Source organism: Centruroides sculpturatus, unplaced genomic scaffold (assembly GCF_000671375.1).
Source record: "Centruroides sculpturatus isolate CEXI.00-Female unplaced genomic scaffold, Cexi_2.0 scaffold403, whole genome shotgun sequence".
NCBI classification, from domain to species: Eukaryota; Metazoa; Arthropoda; class Arachnida; order Scorpiones; family Buthidae; genus Centruroides; species Centruroides sculpturatus.
In genome coordinates, this window is record NW_019384751.1 from 40,125 (window position 1) to 63,070 (window position 22,946).

General features: G+C 28.3%; 1 protein-coding gene across 1 annotated transcript in view; it reads right to left on the reverse strand.

Annotated features, from left to right (window-relative positions):
* LOC111628583 (RILP-like protein 1) overlaps nt 1–18,323 on the reverse strand; it is a 28,150-nt gene extending 9,827 nt beyond the window's left edge. The window contains exons 1-5 of the mRNA XM_023372405.1: nt 17,889–18,323; nt 17,278–17,413; nt 5,251–5,363; nt 2,347–2,538; nt 2,036–2,202 (exon numbers count right to left, since the gene is read on the reverse strand). Of these exons, the coding sequence (XP_023228173.1) occupies nt 2,036–2,202; nt 2,347–2,538; nt 5,251–5,363; nt 17,278–17,413; nt 17,889–18,167 (887 nt within the window). The 5' untranslated portion in view covers nt 18,168–18,323. The remainder of the gene's footprint in view (nt 1–2,035; nt 2,203–2,346; nt 2,539–5,250; nt 5,364–17,277; nt 17,414–17,888) is intronic.
* Nucleotides 18,324–22,946: the final 4,623 nt, after the last annotated feature.

Below are 22,946 nucleotides of genomic sequence, written 5' to 3' on the forward strand. Positions count from 1 at the left end.
ATCACTGAACAAAGAGATTACATGCTGATTTAACAAGAGACTAAGACAGAGAATAAGCCAAATTCAGATGTTTGTTTTAAAATTTAAATAATTAAATTTTAAAAGAAAAATATAGTAGTAAATAAATATGTTTTAATAGCAGGACAAAATTTATATATAGAATTTAAAACTGAAGAATTTCTTAGACTGGATGAGAAAGTTACCTAGAATAGCATATCAAATTAACATTAATACAATTTAAAACTTTTTTTTAAATTGAATTTACATGTTACAATTTAATCAATAATAATATCACAATTCATAAAAAGCATCAAAATTTTGATAATACTTTCTAGGAAGGAAATGCCATAAGATGATAAGTTATTTAATCCTTTTATTTCCTATTAAAATTGTAAATGTCTATGACTTAGTTCAAGATAAATTGACTGATAATTTTGAAAAATTCTGTTATTAAATATATCATTTTTAAAATAAATGTAAATAATTTTAGGTGATTTCTATAAGATTATCTAATTTTTAAAAAACTCAACTAAAGTTTAAAACTTTTAAATAATTTAAAAAATCGCATATCTAATTTAATGATAAATCTTTGAAACAAAGTTCTCTACTTATTTATTTTATATGTAACAAATATATATTTTATTTTAAATATGCTCTGGTTATTAATCTGAAGATTTAGAAACAAAAACAAAGAAAGCATAAAATAAACTTGTGTTCTTTTTGCCAATAAAAAAATATATAAAACCATCACTTTGGTTATTCTTCAAACCTTGTTAATAGTAAAAGTTCATCATCCATTTACAAGAATTTAAAAAATATATTCTGTATTACTATGTACTAGTCTGTCTATCGAAAAATTGATTTGACAGCAACATTACATGTGGTATTGCTTCAGTTAAAGCAATCAGCACATTCTCTAATGATGTCAGCACTTTTTTGCTTCTATGTCAGGCAATATTTGAATTTCAATTTATTTTCTCTCTCTAAATGGCAGAATGACTTTTTTGTTAATTATGTTAATTTTTTATAGCATGCATTAGTTGTAAAAAATCATATATTAAACAACTACTATAGCAAGCTTCCTTGTATTCCAATACTACAACACACAGCTTTCACAATACATTTCACAATACAGTGAAATGTTTTAACAAATGAGAAAGAAACCAGAAGTAACTTGCCACAACTAAGCAATCAATAGCTGATGCTCATTGCTTAATACCCAAGTTGAGATTCTTTCCAAAGACATTATCATTATATATATATATGAAAATTTATGCCAATATTTGAGGAATAGATTCTAAAGTCAAAAATAAGTATAAAATCCTTTATAACCATTATCCAAATTCCTCTTTGTTTGAGATCAAGTCTGTCAAAAAAATTAATTATGCAACTGTGTCTGTGGAGGACATTTTGAGTATTCTTGTAAATTATTCTATTTGATTTTGTAAAAACTGTATTATTATTTAAAGTAAATTTACACTGAAAAACACTTTCTCTTTTTTTTTTTTAGTGTAAAGCAAATGGCTGTTGCAAAATCTTAAAGTAGATAATACTTTGTTTACATTTATTACAGTAGAACATACTTTGAGCAACATTTAATTACCTCAAGCTAATGACAGAAGCATTAAAAAAAAAAAATACAAAATTACTTTAAAAAGTTGATAACTTTAGGTGCTAGTATTTAGGTAAGGAATTTGAAAAGTACTTTTTCTTTAGTTTTAGGTGATCTCTGTAGGATTAGTTAAATCATATAAAAAAATACATTTAGAAATGTTATTTTTTAAATTACATATTGAAAAATTTGGTTTTAATGTAAGAAAAATACAGAGTAGTTTCCCTGTATTGAAGATTATATATAGAATATAAATAGAATTATCAGCACAAAACATTTCTCACTAGTGAGAAAGGTTTTGTGCTGATAATCTTAGAAATAGTTCTAGCTACATATGCATAGTAGTATAAATAGAATTTGAAGCATTTATTTAAACTTCAAATGATCAAATGAAATATTCATAAAATAACAATTAATACATACTTTAGTGATGGTCTTCTTTCTCTGTAAAATGAAACTTCCTCTTCTAAATATTTCAATCTTAATTTAACATTATTCATTTCGCAAAGAAGACGTCTTAGCTGTGCTGGTGTAAGTTTTGGTAATTGTAGTTTTTCAATATTCCTATCTTCAGACTGTGTTTCTTCAATCTTAATTTAAAATAATTTATTCATATAATATTTATACAGATATGTATAAAAAACTCATTAAAAATACATATCTAATTAACATTAAAATTCAAAACCAGAAGCAACAGACAGATAGTTACACAACATGTATCTTTGACTACTTACATTATTAATTTCAGATCCTAACATTTCATGTAATGCATTCTGTAATAATTGTAATTCCCTTTGATGCTCTTGAACTCTTCCTTGAAGTTCCAATTTTTCTTCTAACAGACATTGATTCTCTCTCCTCATAACCATTAATTCATTTCTAAGCTTTTCATTTAATTCCTTCATCCGTGACAATTGATTTTCTAACTTTATGAAAAATAAATTTGTAAATATCAAAAAGTTTCATATTGTGAGTATTAAGTAATCAATAGTATTTACTATTATAATATACAGTAATAGGTACAGTACTGTACATGTGTGTGTATCTGTGTTTTTATCTGTTTTTTTTTTTTTGTCTTTTGTTTTTTTCCTTTCTTTGTAGTTTGGGAATACAGTCAAATCTTAAAATGCAATGCTTTTTGAACAATTCAATTCACAAGCAAAATTTTGAACTCATATTACCTTGATATATATATAAATATGATTTCAAAAAGTGGTGTGACAGTTAGAAGACCTTGTCTTCTAACTTGTCTTGTATGTTCTGTTATTAAACTGAAAAACAGAGGTATAGCTCATGAAGTGTGCTAACTCCAAAATCTGCTTACAATGCTGATGGGCCCCATTCTTGTTAAGAAAGTGGTCCCTAAGAGCGCAGAAGCATGGTTGCAGCCGAATCAATGGGAAAAGGGATACAAAATCAAATACAGTGAGTGGGCATCATTAACTACCTCTACTTGTCACAGAATATCAATCAAATCATATGACCCCTTTTTGTATAAAATTGCAGCCTTCTGTGCCCTAATCAGATGGTCCTTCACTCATCACACCAATAGGCACGACACTCTGAGCTACAACGTATAGAAGATATAGCAATTGAACATGGCTACAGAAGAAACATGGTTCATAGTTTAGCTCATGCCTATGCCAACCAACTTGCCGCACGCAGCATTTCCAACACTCAGTTTACTTCTAACAGAATCCAGCAATGCATCACAGGCTCCAGGCACACCGTAGTTCAGTTCAATCAACATTTGAACTCCTTATACATGGATATTGCAAACCAGAATGCATACAGGAGATCCGGTACAATTTACAAGCTGCTATGCAATGCAAAAGATAAAATAGATCTAAGCAAAGCTCAGGAGTATACTCTATTCTTCTTAGGGATGATAGATTCCAAAGGAACTTAATTTATATTGGATCAACCATACATTCAATTCACAAAAGGATATGTGAACATTAATTTGACTTTGCGAACAACAGGCACACCACTGCCTTGTCCACGTACGCCACTGACCCGGAAGTTCATGTGGACTTCCAGAACACCATATTTATTAGGCAGGCCTTTGAAATAGACTATATTCGTCACCTGGAGGCCTTGGAAATTTATAAAGCCAACTTGAAAGGCAACTATATTAACTTTAAAGACTGCGAGACTGTGGTGCAAGCATGGAAATACCTGTTCAAGAAATTTGAACAGAGTCAATCAGCCGTATGAATTTAATATATACAAAGTTTAAAGTTGAACATCATCGTTCTAACGATCCAATTTGGAAGTCAGTTTAGTTCATTACCTGAAACAAGTCTTGGTGATGGCTAAAAACATTCAGAAGTTATGTTAAAGTTCAATTACTGGTTAAAAAAGGTTTTGTTTGTGATTTATTAATATAATAATTTAAACAATTTTATTTATTTATTTAATTAATTAAATAAATAATTAAAACTAAAATTAAAACCAGTTAATTAAAACTAAAAATAATAATTAAAACTCTGCCTTTACACCAAAACTAAAACTAAAATTAAAAATCAAATCAAATCAATTGAAATATAATATTTCAGAAAGTGTGGATAAAGCTCTTGTTTGTCTGTCTTGATTAATTAAATATACAGTATTAGAAAAAAGAAATATGAATAATCAGCTTAAACATTCATAATCGATTGATTTATTAATATATCATAAAAATAATACAATGTTCATATTTTTATGAAATATAATATTGTTTAACAAAAATATTACAAATACTGTTAGTTTTTTTTATTTATATAATAAAGAAAATTGCAAATTACAATATTTTAGATTACAAAATAACAAACATTAATTTTTTTCAGTATTATATTAAAAAGAATGGAATAATAATAAAACTTTTAATATGTTATTCTAATTTACTACATATTTGTCCAGTTTATTAATTTATGGACCTTATTAATGGCACAATACTTTCTTTAGAACAAATAAAGATCATTTATTTGTTTAATTAAAAAAAAAAATTAAATTACAGTATTTATTCTGAAAACTAACATTAAAATTTTTTGTCTTCAACTATATTAAAAATTTAGATATCTTAAAAAATTACTATAAAAACTATCAAATTAAGATTATTAAGGTTAAACTATCAATTAAAGAAAAAAGTATCAAATTAAGGTTAAACTATCAAATAACTGAAAATTTAGGTTATACTATGATGTCAAAAGTCAAGAAAATAATGTAATGTTCAAGTAAAAAATTAATTCTTTGAAAAATGAAGAGTAAATTAGAAATTTAAGCAAAACACTAAGCATATGAGTAAAAATAATACGTAATTCAAAAAATAAATTAGATTTTAAACTTTTATGAACAAAAGCAGGAATAAATAAACAGTAAATATTTACTTACACACTTTCTTAAACTTTATTAAAATTATAAAACTAAAAGTATATAAGTGATAAATGTATTTAAATTGTCTTAATACACTATTGTTAAATTCATGACTTTATTAAGACAATTAAAAATATATATGTACTTCAATATATATATATATATATTGAACTAACAACTATTTAATTTATATAATTTAAAATATTCCAGAATTCATAAATTAAAATATTATTCAGTGAATCGGAAGTTAACAACTTTAAACAGATAATTTAAATTCTACTCACAGCATCAACTTCTCCATTTTTTTCAAAGATTTCTGCATCTTTAGCATGTATCTGATTTCTTTGATTGTTAATAACTTCTCTTAATGTACAAACAGTATCATCAATTTCATTCTCTGTAAATAATCACATATATATTTTAAATAATTACAAGTTATTTAATAAGAAAAAAACATTTCATTTGAATTTTTTAAAAGTTTATACTATCTTTGATAACAATAAATATATATTTTATTTTTGAAATATTGAAGTATTTCAAATCTGATTAATTCATATAACAAAGATGATATGCAATAAATTTTAATAATCCAAAACATACAGGAATTATTACAGTAAAGTTTCTATAAAGAAATTATAAAACAGTTACTTCTATTCATTTAATTACAGATAAAAAATTTGTTCATGAGAAGCTTAATCTTAAGATGCATGCTTTAATACTGTTTAATCATTATGCAGTCTATCAAAACACAGTTCATATTCTTATATATTTTTGAATTTAAATTCACATTCACTATAGATTTATAATCTAAGTACAAAGAATCCATTATTAATTCCAATTTTTTAAAAATTAATCATAATTAAATTTTATGTAAAGTATCTTAAAACTTATAAATAATATGATTGAAAAAATTATTTAGTCATTTTCAAATTGCATATTAATTACAATAATAAATAGCACATGCTAACAATGAAGTCAACTAACTTTTTTTTGTATTCATTCCTTAAAAACTATTTGTTGAAACAGTTTTTTTACTTTAATATCACAATTTCATTTTAATTTTCTATAAAGTTGTAATTATCAAATTTATATAAAACTAATGATCATTTACAAATTAAATCTTTTTGTAGATGCAGATAATTATCAAACAAATCATTAATACAGGTTTTGATAATTTATTGATTATTTAATTAAATCTGAAATAAAAGTCCCTGGAAAGAAGTTCAAAATCACCATTCACTGGTGTTAACAATTCTCTTGTGTCATTGATGTAATTTTGTAAATGCTTTATTACAGAAATCAACTGATAACAAAACTATAAAACACTCCAAAAATACCTTAAAAATTGTCATTAATCACTTTAATCTCTAACATTTTCAGGCGTATTTAACTGACGTTCTTCAGGATAAACTTATAAAACAAACAACAGTTGTATTGAAATATTTAAAATTTTTTCATTGTATTTGAGACATTTCATTTCAAACAAAACTATATTCCAATATGGAAACCCTAAACAAATAAACAGAAAGCAAAACAAAAATTTACTTAGGATAAATGTAACAAACTCACCTTGGAAAAAGTTTGGAATCATACAAGACTGTGGAAATAAGTATGAAATCACAAACATAAAATTGGTATTTAATGATTTGTATGGCCTCCTTTGGTTTAATTATAGCTGTAACTCTTTTAGACATTGATTCCTTAGGTTTTTAACAGGTTTCTGCACTGATGTTACTCCAGACATGATTAATAGCATTCTTTAACCCTTCCTTGCTTGATGTTTGTTGAGAATTCACAAAATTTTTCAATAAACACTACATATTTTTGATTTGATTCAAGTCTGGACTGTTCGGTAGCCAGTTCTTCCTTCACAAATTTCTTTGAGTGAAGAATTCTGCAACTGACACCACTCTGTAATACATTGTCATCTTGAAAAAAGATAATATTTATCTCCAAACTAGTCTTCAATTGTTGGGAAAAGGATTCCTTTCAGCTCCTCTACATAGACTTCTGCATTCACTGCAACATTAAGAATGAGATTTTCCAGGTCCTTGTGCTGAGATACATACCCACATCATGAAGGACTGAAGAAATTTAATTTTGCATTTCATGTACAGTACTTGTCTTGATACTCTTTGCCTTTCTTTTCCACATGAATGAATGACAGTCATACCATAGTTGATGTTGATCTTTGACTCATTGCTAAAGATGACACTACTTCCCCTTCTACAGTCCAGGGTTTTTGTTCTTTGGCCCTCAATAGTCATTTTTGTTGAAAATTTTTGATTAACTTTGGCTTTGTCTTAATTTTCATATAAGAATAACCCTTAAAATGGATATAATCTCTTACTGTTTTGTCAGAGACTAGTGTTCTGCTGATTTCAGATCAAGCAGTATTCAGGAAGTTGCTTTGAAGTTGTTTGCAGCACACTGTTGCAAATTCAGTGCAATGTCCAGTCTTGGCATTCATAGATTAGCAGTAGATGCCTACTTTTGGATCAAGTTTTTAGTTTTTGTTGTTGTATACTTCTTCCATATCTTACAGCGGTCTGTGAACATTCCATTGTCTGTCAACACAACATTGAGAATATCTGTTATTCAGCAACAATTCAGTTGTTGCAGCCATTTCAAGCACTATTATTAGGAACTATTGATGGCAGTTAAGGTAAACAGATCAGTCAGAGCAGCTTCTGGTTTTTAAGCAGTTTTGCATTGAATATGCAATACCTAATTTGCACAGATTTTGCTTATTCCACACTTACTTCCATAGCCTTGTCTGATTGCAAATTTTTTCCAAAATAAGTTATGTTTGTCCTAAGTAAATTTTTGTTTTGCATTTAATTGCCATTTATTTGTTTAGGATTTGCATATTGAATATAATTTTGTTATCAAAACAACACATTTAAAAAAATTTCAGCAAAAAGAATAATATTTATTAATAAAAAGTAATGTTTTTGACTACTTTCAGGAGTCATCATCAGAGTAGAACAGAATTTTAAAAGAACGGGAATTCAAACATAAATTTTAAACAGTTGGAACACATGCATGATTGGAAAAGGCAGTACTCATGGACTAATTGTTTATAAATCACAAATTATTTTAAGCAAAAAAAAAATTCTCTACACTTATGATAGAGTTTCATTATCCTTATAATTTATGGCTGTATTTTTTCAATTGGCTTTATATATTTTCAGTTTTTTCAAACTCTTAAGATGAGCCTTGTCTCTGGTGTGATATAATATGTGCATCATTGAGAGATAATTGAACCTATCTGTTAGTTGTGTAAGGTAGCCGACCCAGTGGAGATAGGGGACTTGAAAACCCACTCCTTGGCACCTGTGTAAGGTTGTTGTCTTTTAAGTGGGATCAATTAATCCTGCATCAGGATGAACCTAAGGAAAGATTGTATGTGAGCTGTGAAGGCAAATGATGACAAGTGTTTTACACAAGAAAGCCGTTTATTTGTGAACATTTATGCTTACATCAACAATTGACAGTCCTTCACTAGTTCTTCGGAGAAGCAAGAACTTCGGCATCTGTCGTAGCCCCAGGGTAGATAAGATGCCATTGATGGGCAAGGTGGTTGATCAGAGAAATGAAGCAGCAGAGTTCAAAGTTGTTGGCAATGACACAACACAATTCAAGTCACAACCTTTCACGGAATACAGAGGAGACTCCCCTTTGACCTTGAATTTCGGATTTTTATAGTTTTTCACCCACTATTCAGATTTTCGATTGGCCCCTTCCTTGCTTTCCGATTGGTCTCTCTTTTGTTTTGGGTGAAAACCGAGACGGGAAAGGTCCGATTCCAGGTATCTATTCGACATCTTTTTGTCAATTGTGCTCGAGGATTGTTGACAAAACTGCAAGACTCGCAGTCATAATTTAGCCCCATTACTTGTGATTTCTGTCATCTGGGTACTTTAACGATCATATGTGATGATTTATAACTCTTAAATCTTTCCCTCTTTTCTGAAATTGTTTCCCTGTATTGATTGTTTATGAGCGCTTGGGTCAAAGTTCTATCTGTTTATGAACACTTGTGTCTGACTTATAACTTTTCATTTTGACATTGACAGTTCGTTTAACACATGTCGGAGTCATTTGGGACTCGTTTACATTAAGGGATTTTCCTCTCTCTCTCATACTTAATCTGTCATTACAATTTAAATATAAGGATACCATAATTTATGCGATTTCGGACCTCGTCTGAGACCTCACAGTTACAAAGGTTGCTATAACCATAATGGTGTGATTCTATTTAATTAAACTCTCATGCATTTTTCAGGTTAAAATAATGAATAATGACATTCTATCACAAGTATGGAGGTCGTTTTTTTGGAGTCATTTAAAATAAATGTTGTAGTTTGTAAATGGCTTGTCATTAGTACTGCCCCATCCAATCACAAAATTCTTAACAGTTAGAATATGTTGAATTCCTGTTGTTTTAAAATTTTGTTCTAACCTGATAATGACTCTTGAAAGTAGTCAAAAACAATAATTTTCATTAATAAATATTATTCCTTTTGCTGGATTTTTGTTTGTTAAGTGTGCTGTTTTTATTGTATAAAAATATCCACTTATTTGTTCTACTATAAGTAAATTTGTTACCAGTTGATTTCTGTACTAAAACATATATGAAATTGCAGGAATAACATGAGAGAATTGTTAACATCAGAAAATATGCGTAGTACTGTAATTCCAAACTTTCCAGTAGTAGTACATTGTGAATATTTACTTAGAAATACACTTATTATATCAAAAATTAATTATAAGTGGATGTGCAACTTCATTAAAAGCAAGATACAAGGTTCCTACTCAAATTTTTGTTTTAATTTCCATGACTTTCCCTGACCAACTTTGTACAAATTCCCTGATCCTCATGTCCCTTATCACAGTACGGCAATGACAAAATAAAACAGCATTTGACTTACTATACACATATGTTTTGCTTCACCAACATTTTAATTAGAAAAAATAACTAATTAACAGTTATATATATTTTTTTATAATTTCNTTATGCAAATATATCTTCTCAAAATTTGCCTAAGCAATCAACAAGCAAACATTAGATATTTTTTAAAACTTGCCTTTGAAATGTTATAAATTCCTGCATTACAACATTCCATACTTTTGACCAGAGGTTGTACAGTAGACCCTGTAACACAGGTTCATATAAGACAGATTCATATAACACTACGGAAAAATTGTGATTGTGTTCGTATAACATGCTAAAAGAGGCTCGTATAACACAGTAAAAGAATGAGACTGATTGTCATGTCCGACTCGTGTCTTGACAGGATTGGTCGAATCTGGACCAATAGTAACCGCCGTCCAGCGGCATATGTATATACTGACAGTTTAATTGGGAAAGTTGAGTTTTCTTTCATCTGTATGTTTAGAGGTCATGTTCGTCTCAACAAGGAGTCGTTATTGTCTGGCTTATGACTTTGCAAAATTAAACCAGATTTCATCTAGAGGAAGTACACATCTGTTATCTCTGGTACATACATATTATCAATTAAGCTGTGTTTAAAGTTAAGTGTGTTAAATAAATTTAAAAAGATATAATACATGTGTTTTCATTTTCCAAATATCAAATGTAATTACCATAATACTACACAAAATTATTACAAGCAAGCATATGTAAATAAATTTAAAAAGATATTTTACATGTGTTTTCATTTTCCAAATATCAAATGTAATTACCATAATACTACACAAAATTATTACAAGCAAGCATACTTAATCATGTGATGTTCATTTGCTCACAGATAAAACATTAAAACATGGAAATAATTTCAAATTTTACTCATGTATTTTCAACTTCTGTAATCTCTAGATTATATATTTTTATTAGAAATAATTAATTAATAAAACAGTAAAAATAATGTAAAATTCTTGTGTCAAAAAACTTGCATAAATCAATAAAAAAATCAACAGTGAAATGGAGATATCAATATGCATCCTAATGATAAATATGAAATCAAAAATGCATGCACTTAATAAATACATTGCCTACTAACTGAACTTATAGGAAGCATTTAATCATTATAAGAACAGACTGCTAACTGTTTCATAATTTAAAATTATAGATTAAATTAGAGATCATTAAAGGTTATTCAATTGTTACTCATTTATTTATCAATAAGCACTTGTAATACTTTGATATGTTGCTTACGCATTCATCAATAAAAGTCATTGGTAGATATTTAGATAATTTTTCATACTATTACTTTTGTATTTAATATTCTTTTTAAGCTTCAATACTTAAACTTTACTAAAATACACTGTTTCCTCATCATCATTAAATTAATTTTGATAAGAAGCATTGAGTTATAAAAAAACATTTTAATTTCTAAAAGATGAATTGAAATGAATATATTTAAAATTCTTAGTCATTATTTGTGTTTTGATAGGAATGCATTAATCAGTTTCATATTCATTATCAATAGACATTTTCATAATTCTTTGGCACAGTAAAAATAAATATAAAAAATTATATATTCAATTAAAAAACTTAGAAAACTAATACCTTTTCTTATTCAAACTTGAATTTATTCTAAAAGTAAAATTTATATATAAAAAAACAACAATATTAGTTACAGGAAATCCTCATTAGTTCAAAAAACTCAAGAGATAAAATAATCTAACTTCAAATTACCATATTTTGAATTATCCAAGATTTACATATTTCTGTACAATAATGCCAAATGCCATGTAATTAATGTACATTATTAAGGAAACTAAATACGGCTACATATATTTTCATTAATTAATATTATTATTAATTGAATAAACTGCAGGTAAATAATATATGTCCAGTTAGAACCTCACAGGTTGCTAGATAGGTTTTTTTAAAAAGTAAAGCAGAATTCCTCAAAATGTAGTCCAAATTATTTTTAAAGTGACCAAAAAGTAGTAAGTTGTACAAATATATTAGCCTAGAGCTCTAAAAATATCTCAATCTGCTACTCGTAGCCCAATCTCACAATCCCAAAAATAAGCCATTTTATGAGATGAAAAAAAGGTAGTCCACGTGTAAGGTGACACCCAAAATGTGTTAATGTAAAACCAAAGCCAATATTGACCAGATTAGAGTCGTTCTTAGTCTTCAATCTAAATAAACAAGTTAACATATACATATACAGTTTGAACAAAATTTCACTTCAAATTTTGAAGTAGCCATATTTCAAACTAACTGAATTCCTTAAATCTCTATATCCTAGACCAGGGCAAATAGTATAGTTACAAACTAATGGGATTTTGAACTATCTGAGTTCAAATTAATAAGGATTTTCTATAACAACTTCATGATACTAGACAGACTATCAGATAGGATAAGAATTTTATTTATATTTAATTACTTAGGATAATAGAAATAAAATGGCAAATTATAAGTTTTAAGAATTGTTTTGTTAATCTCAACAACTAACTCAATGCTTCACAATGTATTAGCTAATTTGTATAATCACACTGATATAATTAATATAGGAATTACATATATCAGCATATAAGATGATCATTGCAAATTTTTGAACAAGTAGGCAAAAACCCATGAGGCAAGTACATGATGCAAGTGGGGCAAAACCTCCTTAGTAATTATGTAATTTTTCAACTACTAACTGTAGTAGAAAATCCAATACTAGCTAGTTCTAATAGTTTTTATATAGTTCTAATAAAGTTTAGTTCTATATTAGTTATAATAAAGTTTAAATATTTATGCTTTCATCTTATTGCTTGCTTTATATAATTTGGATATTATGACAAACCACAGAATAATACACTACTCCCATAATCTAGCCTGCTTTTTGAATTTGCCATCATTACTTTGCAGATTGGCCATTATGGCTGTTAATAGTACAAACTGTCAGATCTACTTACATGTGAAACTGAGAAGTTTGGTTATTATTTGAAAAATTCATTCTTCTATCATTTCTACCTGGGTGTTTGTGCTTATTATCATTGGTATGATAAGTCCTTATTATCTACCTCACATTAGTAGATTTTTAATTAATTTAATTATACCAAGGGCAAAAAAGCAATTACTTTATATTAATTTAGTACAATAATTAGTATGATTTTGTTTTTAATCTTACAAAGCCTATTGAATAGTTATCTTTGGGTAACAAGGCATTTTTATACTGTCTTTTCACACTATCAGTTTCAATATATATAACTTATAATCATTATAAATTATTGTTGTTAATCTTAACCTGTACTTTAAATCTTGTTAATTGTCATTTGCTCACAGTGCAGTGGTTTAAACTGTTGTCATTTCTTAATTCAATTATATGCTAGCTATTATTGAAGCTAATACTGCAAAAAACTGTAGATAACACTGGATGAATGTTGTTTGTTTGCTGTTAAAACATTATTAATATTATAATTACGATTATTATTAACTTCAAGGGTTAAGATTTTTAATTCATTCCAGCTTCTTTCTGATCCTTGCATTGTGTCTTTTGGTCTCTGCTTATGTTTCTTTTCCCATATGGATAAAATTGTTAAGCTACTTTAGATACTACTGAGAAATACAATGCTTAAAACACTAATGTAATTTTTAAAATATTTTTGGAATCACTTTAATTTCTAATGTTTTTGGCCATATTTAACCAACTGAAATTATAAGTCTGGTACTAATGTTTAAATTGTATATTCTGGAAGGTTTTAAATTTTTTGTTTTATTTTAACATAACCATCATTCATTTTGTAAGTTTTTCCTAAAGAAGTTAATTTAAATAAGGATGAAAACATTAGAAATTAAAGTGATTAATGCAATTTTTCAGGTATTTTTGGAATGTTTTATTACTTTTAGATATTCTTTCTTTTCATTTTCTCAAAGAAAATTCATTAATTAATAAGAAATAAAAATTATAAGAGTGAAATTTTATACAATAAATAATTATTAATTCAAAATTGTTCTAAGGATTTATGATTCAACTTTGATTTTATATGGTGACTGTGGAGGCTGATCATAAAACAGAATTAAATTAATTTATTGTCTAATTCTATTGTTGTTTAATTTATATTATGCTATTCCCAAAAATCAAATCACCCCCAGTTGGGCTATTTTAACTGCAAATCATGCTTTATTTTTTGGGGTTGCAAATTGCACATTTTTGGGCTGATTTTCATCTAGATTATATTTTGAACATAATTCCAAATCATAGCCTAAATACTTGAATTTGCAGCTAAATTTGGCACCACTAGTTTTTGACATGAGACATTACTGTCTATTAATCGATTTTTCTTGTAAAACTTTGGGGAATAATGAAATGTTAAGTAATAAATGAGGAAAGATAGGCAGATTTGTTAGAAATTGTTGTCAGGAGATGGATAGGTCAAAACATCCCTAAAGATGCTTTTCTTTTCACATGACCAAAGTGATAGTTATGCTTTTTCCAGGCCTAGTTTCAAATGTTGACTGATTTAATTGTAAAGCAATACTGAAAGTGGTAAGCAGAAAGAAAGGTTTAAGAAAACTATCTGTAGGATATGCCAAAGGAGATATTGTTACTAAAGTTTCCAAATTCTTGACATTTTGGAACCTTTGGAAATTAAGAACAGGAAATTGTATTTCTCAAGAATTTCTGAAATAATCTTTTATATTTAATTTCATTGATAATCTGTAATAATGGCTAAGCTTGTTTTGTCTGTTATTTTCGGGTCTTGCTTTGAATGTAATTTATTTATGTTTTCATTATTTTCATTAAGTAAATGCCAACTGACAGTTTTTTCAAAATTGCTTAAATTACTAAGTAATAACTTATAATATTAATTCATTTGTAAATGAACAGGTGAAATTATATAGGATAATATCATAATTTTATTTGAGAATTACAAAAAACTTTGATTTGAAAAAAGTTTAACTAATCTGAACCTGGATAATTTGAAGTTGTGCTTTTTTGGTCCCTTGAGTATTGAAATAATAGAGAGGTTGAGGCGCACGTTTTAAACGTGTAAACGTGTACGTGTGACGTTCGGCGCCGCTTTCCCGTAAGCCTAAAAGTTTGACGATGGTGTTTGGAATGTCGAGTGTAATTCCACCGACTATCCAAACACCATTGTCAAACTTTTAGGCTCACGGGAAAGAGGCGCCGAACGTCACATGTACACATTTACACGTTTAAAACATGCGCCTCAACCTCTCTAATAAAGGTTTTACTGTACATCACAATTGTCAGCCACAAACAAACTTATTGAATGTGGTTGGTAGTATCAGCTGTGGAAACATTCATCCCCACAATGAATGTTTCCACAAAGCCTATTAAGCTTATCTTAGTATTCATATGTATTCTAAGATAGGCTTAATAGAATTACTTATTCTAATATAGCAAATGAGTTTTGATATAATGATAACATATCATATTATTGATCATAGACTATGAACAGACTACTCAACAATGAATCATCTACATTAAAACAGATGCCAATGAAATTTCATATTACAAGTGTACCAAGATTTTCTTTAAAAATATTTTACCATCAGGAGGTGAGAGGAAAAAAAAAAAAGCACAAAAGGAAAGAGAAAAAGAAAAACATGGGCTGTCAAAAGTCTCAAAATAAAATAATTAACACTTAACTAAATTTATATGAAAAAAAAAATTACAATTATTAATTTATTTAAGTAAACATTTTTGAAAATTTTTACAAATATCATTTATCTGATTAATTTTAATTTAATTAATTTTTTTACTTTAAATAATGTAAATTAGATAATTAAATAGAAAACATAAAAGCTTCCAATTAAAAACAACTAATGTATAAAAATATGAATAAAAACTTTTTTATTAATTTGATGAATGAACTAGAAAGATTATATTGTATTTAAATAGACTCAAAAACAGGCCTAATACTTATAAATTATTTGTTCTATACAGTGATACCCCAAACTTACGCGATAGGTGGGACCGAGTGATAACCGTGTAAGTCGAATTCGTGTAAGTTGGGGTATAATTTTGCAATTTGTGTAAAACCCAAGTCAGATGTACGTAAGCTAATAAATGTTCTCATTAATCTTATCTTGTCTTTTGATTTGTTCATGGTTAGAAGAAATCACCACATAGTCTCTTTCAAGTCTCCGTAGACATAACAAACACAGAAATAAATAACACAAAATAAATTGTGGCTGTGTGTCGATTCTGCACGACACATCTGAACATATAAGCCAAACAATAGTGTGGAGGGATTGAGTAATTGAGAGTTGCTTGGTGCTCAAACAAAAGACAAATCGACGAGATTTGAAAATCGTGTAACTCCAGGTTCGCGTAAGTCGGGGTAGCATAAGTCGAGGTATTACTGTATATTTAATTTGAATATGGTAAAAACAAAAACTTAAGGTTAAATTTAAAAACAAAATTTACATCAAGTTTTGATTACCAGTATATCAACTTGATATAAACAAAGTAAATCAATATCAATAATAAAATTTTGGATTTACATTATGGCTACAACATCAATTAATCTAATAAAACATAAAATTTAACTATGAACAAAATAAAGTTGCATCTTTAATCTTTCTATTTTAATACTTTATAAGCATTGTTTTTAGAGCTATAATATAATCATATAAGTTTTGAGAAAATTCATAAATACTGTTTTAATAAAATTAGTTTTTATTGTTTACACTACAGTCAAATCTATATTTAGCAGAACAAGAAAAATATTGTTTTTAAAAAGTATCCCCTTCCTGGTTTATCATCATCAGGGTACATTAGAGCTATTTCTACAGTTAGACAATATTAGAAGAAAAAACATATAGTATTATTAATCCTCTAGTATAAGATTTAATTCTCTAGAAGAATTAATTCTCTAGTATAAGATTTATATGATTTTACTTCTAGAGTACTGTAGGCCCTACATGTTAAACATCAAAATCAAAAATCAGTCAAAATCTGAATCTTTCTAGTCAAAAATGATCTAAGAAAAACAATTAGTGAATGTAAACTAATTCTAAAATATAATTTGTTACGGTAAATACTTTGTTTAATTATTTTAATAAGTATAATTTGCAACATCCCTGTACACTTTTTAAGAAAGCTTTATTATGTTAAATGAGTTTAGGCACTAAAATACAAAAACACTAAATCTGGTAACTTACTCTCATCTTTACTGATGTCTAGTGATCAAAATTAATTAGAATTTAATTTATTGCATTATCGTTGTTCTACAGGGAGAAGTTTTATGTTAAGCCAATATGAATTGCATAGGAAACTATATTTCTCATCATTATATCAATAAATGCTATACCAAGATTTAATTATATATAATTTTATTTTTAAAAATAATATAAATTTGAAATTGATTACCTTCTTCCTTATTTAATTCTTCAGAAGTTTCTGTTTGAAATTTCTGTAAACGTTGATTTTCTTGTTGAAGTTTAATAATTTGTGTATTTAACGTTTTGCTTTCTTTCTTCCAATATTCCTCAATTTGTTCTAATTCCTATAAAAGTTTGCAAGTCTGTTTATATTTTTTGTTATAAAATACGAATAAAATCATATAACAACTAATCCAAACTCACATATCAGATAAATATCTCTAATCAGCAGAAAATACCTGCTACCTCAAAAAATCAGATAACTTTTCAAACCAGCTTAACTGTTTGCTTCTTATCTGATATACAGTACATTACTTAAATATAAAACAAATTATATAGAATCTACTTTATGTAATCTATTTTTAGTAAATCAATAATATAGAAATACGGTATTATATTTTCATCCTTTTAAAATGTACATTCTTTATTGATAAAAACATTTTGAACATTTCAACTGGAGAAAAAACTATTAATAAATAATAAATGAATGAATTATGAAACAAATAGCTATAATTATTGTATAGGTATATTCAGCAGCATTTCCTCAATTCAATCACCAATTGTTTTCTTTTATTCATTACTCATACGTTGTAAACTTACCTCATCGAATTTCTTTTTTAATTTTGCTTTTTCTTCCTTGTCATATTCTAATTGAGTGACTTTAGATTTCAAATCACAAAGTTCGCATTCAATTCTCTCATTTAACAAAACACAATTTCTTAAATGTTCTAAAGACCAAATGACTTTTTTCAAAACACTTTTGACTATCTCCACATCACCTTGAGAATCGATAATCTTCTCAAATCCTTCGGCAATTTCTACGACGCCATCGAATACTTCCTGTATACTTAAACACTTTTCAGTTTCATAACTTTCCATTTTGTTTTTAAAAATCAACTGCAGACGACATAGAATGATACTACAACAACATACTACTTACTCGTTAGTTATAATCACATGTTTTTTTACGTCAAAGTCGTGATAACCAATCACGTTTTCTTTATAAAAGATTACAACTAATAATCCTTTTTATTGTTAAACAGTAACCAATCAGGATGTTTCTTGTTTAAAAAAATCATATCAACTGATATATTCTTAATAATTATAATAAAATTAATATTGACGGATTTATAACTAAAATTTTATATATTTTTAAACAGTAATTGAAATACATATAAATATTTATTATTATTTTAATAGAATTTTTATTATGACAAATTATATAACAAAATTCGTTTTTGATATATCGTTAAAAATTATTTAAGCATGGATGATTACACTAATTTCATGATATTTACATTTCTACGATTTAAATTTAACCCGTTATAACAATATCATAATCAGAATGGCGATAATACGTAATCTGTAAATGATACTGTAATCATTTTTACGATAATGTAATTACAAAATTTGACGGCCGAGACGGCTGAGACATCGGCAAATCGCTGTGGATGATCCAGGAAGGTGAGGATGGAATCAGGACGAGCACATCTAACAATTTTTCAGAGTCATATCTGTCGGATATAATGACCCCGATGTAGGGATAGGCAGATGTGTGAGGTTCGATCCGTCATATCTTTCGATTAAAATTACACTGTGCCTATATTTAAAAGTCTATTTCGCTTAATATCTCACGACGAGGTGAAGATAAAGAAACGAAATTTGGCACGGTAGCTTGTATAAAAGGGGCATTGATGCTATAAAATTTTTGTTGTGAAAGGTAAGGGATAGAGGGTTAGAAAGGTAAAGAGGGTCATATGATACATCTCGTGAGGAGTCAAACTTAATGGAGATTTTACTTGTTAGATTTTTATAATAATTAAAAATATATGAAATTTTTATAACAAAATCTCATAATAGATAGCGCCACATACAATTTAGTTATTTATTTTTATTAGTAATACAAGTGTTATTTTAAAAATAAAATCTCATAAAAGCCGGGAAAGTTATGCAACTCGTTGCTAAATTTTTTTATAACTGAATTAAAATAATGATTAACGAATAAGAAACGCGATTTTTAAATATTTGTGAAATAAAGAACGATTTTAAATTTTATATTTTTATATACATACTAGCTGTTACCCGCGACTTTGCCCGCAGAGGTTTTGCAAGCAAACCTCATTTATATTCAATATTTCAACAACCATAGTAATTGTTATATAACACCTATCGCTGAGAATGATGAGAATTGCCGAGAATCAAACGAACTATTTTCAATTTGATCAATTTTCTGGAACGTTTACAGTCGTTCTATAATCGAACCAATATGTAATAACAAATTCGAATTTAAAATGGTTCGAACATTTGGTTAAAAAATCGAAATATATAAAAATATTTATAACAATGTGTGAAATGTTATCAATTTAATACCCCTAAGTACTTAATGAAGACTAAACGTCGTTGAAAACAAAAAATCGCATCTAAAATAGTACAGTAGAAGCTGTTCTTCCGGTTAAGCTTTAATTAATGCTCTCTCTCTCTCTCCCCACGGGAAAATTTTGAAAAATCCCTTCTTAGTGTGCGTTTCCGTGACGTACCCTAACTGTGTACCAAATTTCACCTCTTTAGGTTCAGCGGTTTGCTCTGGGCGATGATGAATCAGTGACTCAGTCAGTCAGGACAAGTAATTTTATATATTTAGATACAAATATTTTTAATATTAATAAACAATTTTAATTAGGGCATTTTTAAAAGCATAAGTTTTGATACGTTATATAATGTCAAATGTTTTCAAGTTATATTGTAAATTAAAAAAGTCCGTCTAATGCGCCATTAATTTTGTCTGAAAATGTGGAAGTGAAAAGATGGAAGTATTTAAATTGTATTTTTATTGTTCAAAATAACAGAGTGAGTTTTCGTATATCAAAAACCGTTTTTCGAAATTCAAAGCATTAAAATCAAAATCGTTTTATTGATAACTGATGTCTAACGATTAGTTTAGATCAAAGGTTTCGGAGATTTTGGATCTATCTACAAGATACGTGTATAGTACTTCACTAAAGATTACTTTTATAGTATTTTTCTTAATAAAATGAATATTTTCTTTATAAATTTTGTCGTTTGGAAAAATAATCGAATTATCGATGTACGATATTCTAAATATACAGTTAGAAAGCATGTGAGAAACACTATAATTTACTCTTTACGAGAATATTTTTGTTTAATTTTAATACAGTAAGTGCAGTTTTTGTCATTATAGATATTAATATTTACCGTCTAATATCAAGATCTACAACATATCCCAAAACATATAAACTAAACTGACATTGCAAAACTTGTAATCAGAAACTTGCTTACAATTACAAGCAATGACGGTCTAGCGAATTCAAGAGGAGGCCTACAGAAGCTTATATTCTTCCCAGCAAAAAATAAAATAAATAAACTTTATTTCTTCGAACTTCAAACATCGTTTACAAAATCTTTATGATGTGGTTAACATGTCAAATGTGTACTATGATACGCTTGTCTAGTCTTCTGAATGGCTTGTCAGCACTAAAATTGGCTTTTCTTTGCCGCTAGACTTATTACACCACTACAGGACATCAAATTTGAGTTAGAAAAACACTATTTTATTTTTAGAATGCATTTCGGACATGGAGTCCCTCATCAGCTTTTTTCTACAAAAAATATTAGGAAGTTAACAATTTTTATAAAAAGACCGTGATTGACAGAAAAGAACAAAGAATGTGGACTTACATTTGACATGTGGATTTGATGCGTTGAACATTAAAAGACTAAGCACGCGATAAAACAAAATTTTCCATTAAAAACGGCAATGTTGATACAATAAGATAATAGCAAACTGAGGTTCTGGTAAAACAGTAAGGTTACTACGTTACTGTTTTACCAGAACCTCAGTAAGTCCACATTCTTTGTTCACTTCGTTAAGAAAATGGCGCCCGACGATATCGATGTTTCTAAATCTACTCGAGTGTTTAAACTATGAATTAAAAGGTGAAATGATTGAAATAACTATCCACCCGAATCAATCTAAGAAATATATTTCGGATAATGTTGCACTAGCAACATTCATATCTTTGATTTTAGAAACAGCTATTTAGTTATAAACGAATCGGTCGAAAAGTCTAACGAAATAAGAATAACGATGACGTCATTCTCCTTTAACTCGTTCGACTTTACGAACGTACCCATTATTGCATAAATGGCTAAAATTCAGAACGCGTCTTTCGGAAACAATCGTAGGTTCTTACTTCTTACTATTCGCTGGGAAAGTTACGACTCTGCCAATGTTCGGAAGCAAAGCAATTTTTCTCTGCCTAGCAATTGGAATGAAACCGTGTAAGAGTTCTTTCGTAAACCGTGAAACAAACTAAATTAATTTGTTTAGAGCAGTGTTTTTCAACCTGTGGGTCGCGACCCCCAGGGGGTTCGCAAAGCCTTACACGGGGTGTCGCGGGTAAAAGAAAAAGACAAGTGTTTGCAGGTCCTACATCACAATAAAAAACTACAATTTCAGTGAGAAGGCTGTAGCTGTTTATTTTACAATATAATTGATTTTTCCATCGATATTTAGGTCTCAACAGAAAGAAAATTAAATACGTAGTTTTTAAAATCACTGATGTAGTTTTAATATGGCCCTTTACAAGTTAAAAACTTCTGGCGACCTGGGGGGTCGCCAGAAGTTTTTAACTTGTAAAGGGGTCGCGTATTCAATAAGGTTGAAAAACACTGGTTTAGAGTGTCGTCTCATCTAAAGTTCGTTTTAAAATGAATCGTCGCTGGTCAATTGTCGCACAGAATACGGAGGAAAAAATAAGAGAACGACACGCTTTTTCTGGCATAAAAACCACTGATCGCTGGCAGTTGTTCCTTGGTTTGAGCTCGACTAAAAGCAGTGGCGTACCGTAGGTGTCAGCCGCCCGGGGCGGAGGAAAATTTCGGCTCCCTCTTATTTAGGTATTTCAATTTAAAAGACCAAAATTCAGTTTTGTCACAGAACAAGCAATGAAAAATTCGTTGGTAGTGCAGCGACCTGTTTAAAATACAGTCGACCCCCTTATAACAAGGGTTCCTATAGTTCGGATTCCTATATGACGGCGAAAAAATTGCGACGGTATCCGTACAAACATGGTAAAAAACTCCTATAATTCGGTAAAACGTCATCGGGCAGCCGAACTACTTTCTGCCGTCCAGCGCCACGCTACGGAGAGTTTAGGCGGGTAAATTGAGTTTACTATCGTCTGTACAGTGTTATATATAAATTAGGTACTGTACATATAATTATATATTAATTAGGTACTGTATATATAATTGTATATTAACTTAATTTATTGTAACTTTATATTAACTTATTATATATTAACTTTATTATAATATTAATATATTAACTTATTATATATTAACTTTATATTAACTTATTATAATTACTAGCTGCAAGGACCCGCTTCGCTGGGTTTTTAAAAAGTAACGATAGTGAAGATTAAGATAATTACATTATAGCCAATCTTACCCGTTTTCACAGAATGCAAGAATTAGGTCCCCCGTTTCCAGTCTAATTAGAGACCTGGTCCCGATTCTATTTCTGAACGTCTCCTGTTCACGTCCAGTCAAAACTATTTTCAACGTTTCTGGAACGTTTACGATCGTTCTATAATCGAACCAATATTCGAATTTTATGTTCGAATTTAATTCGAACAA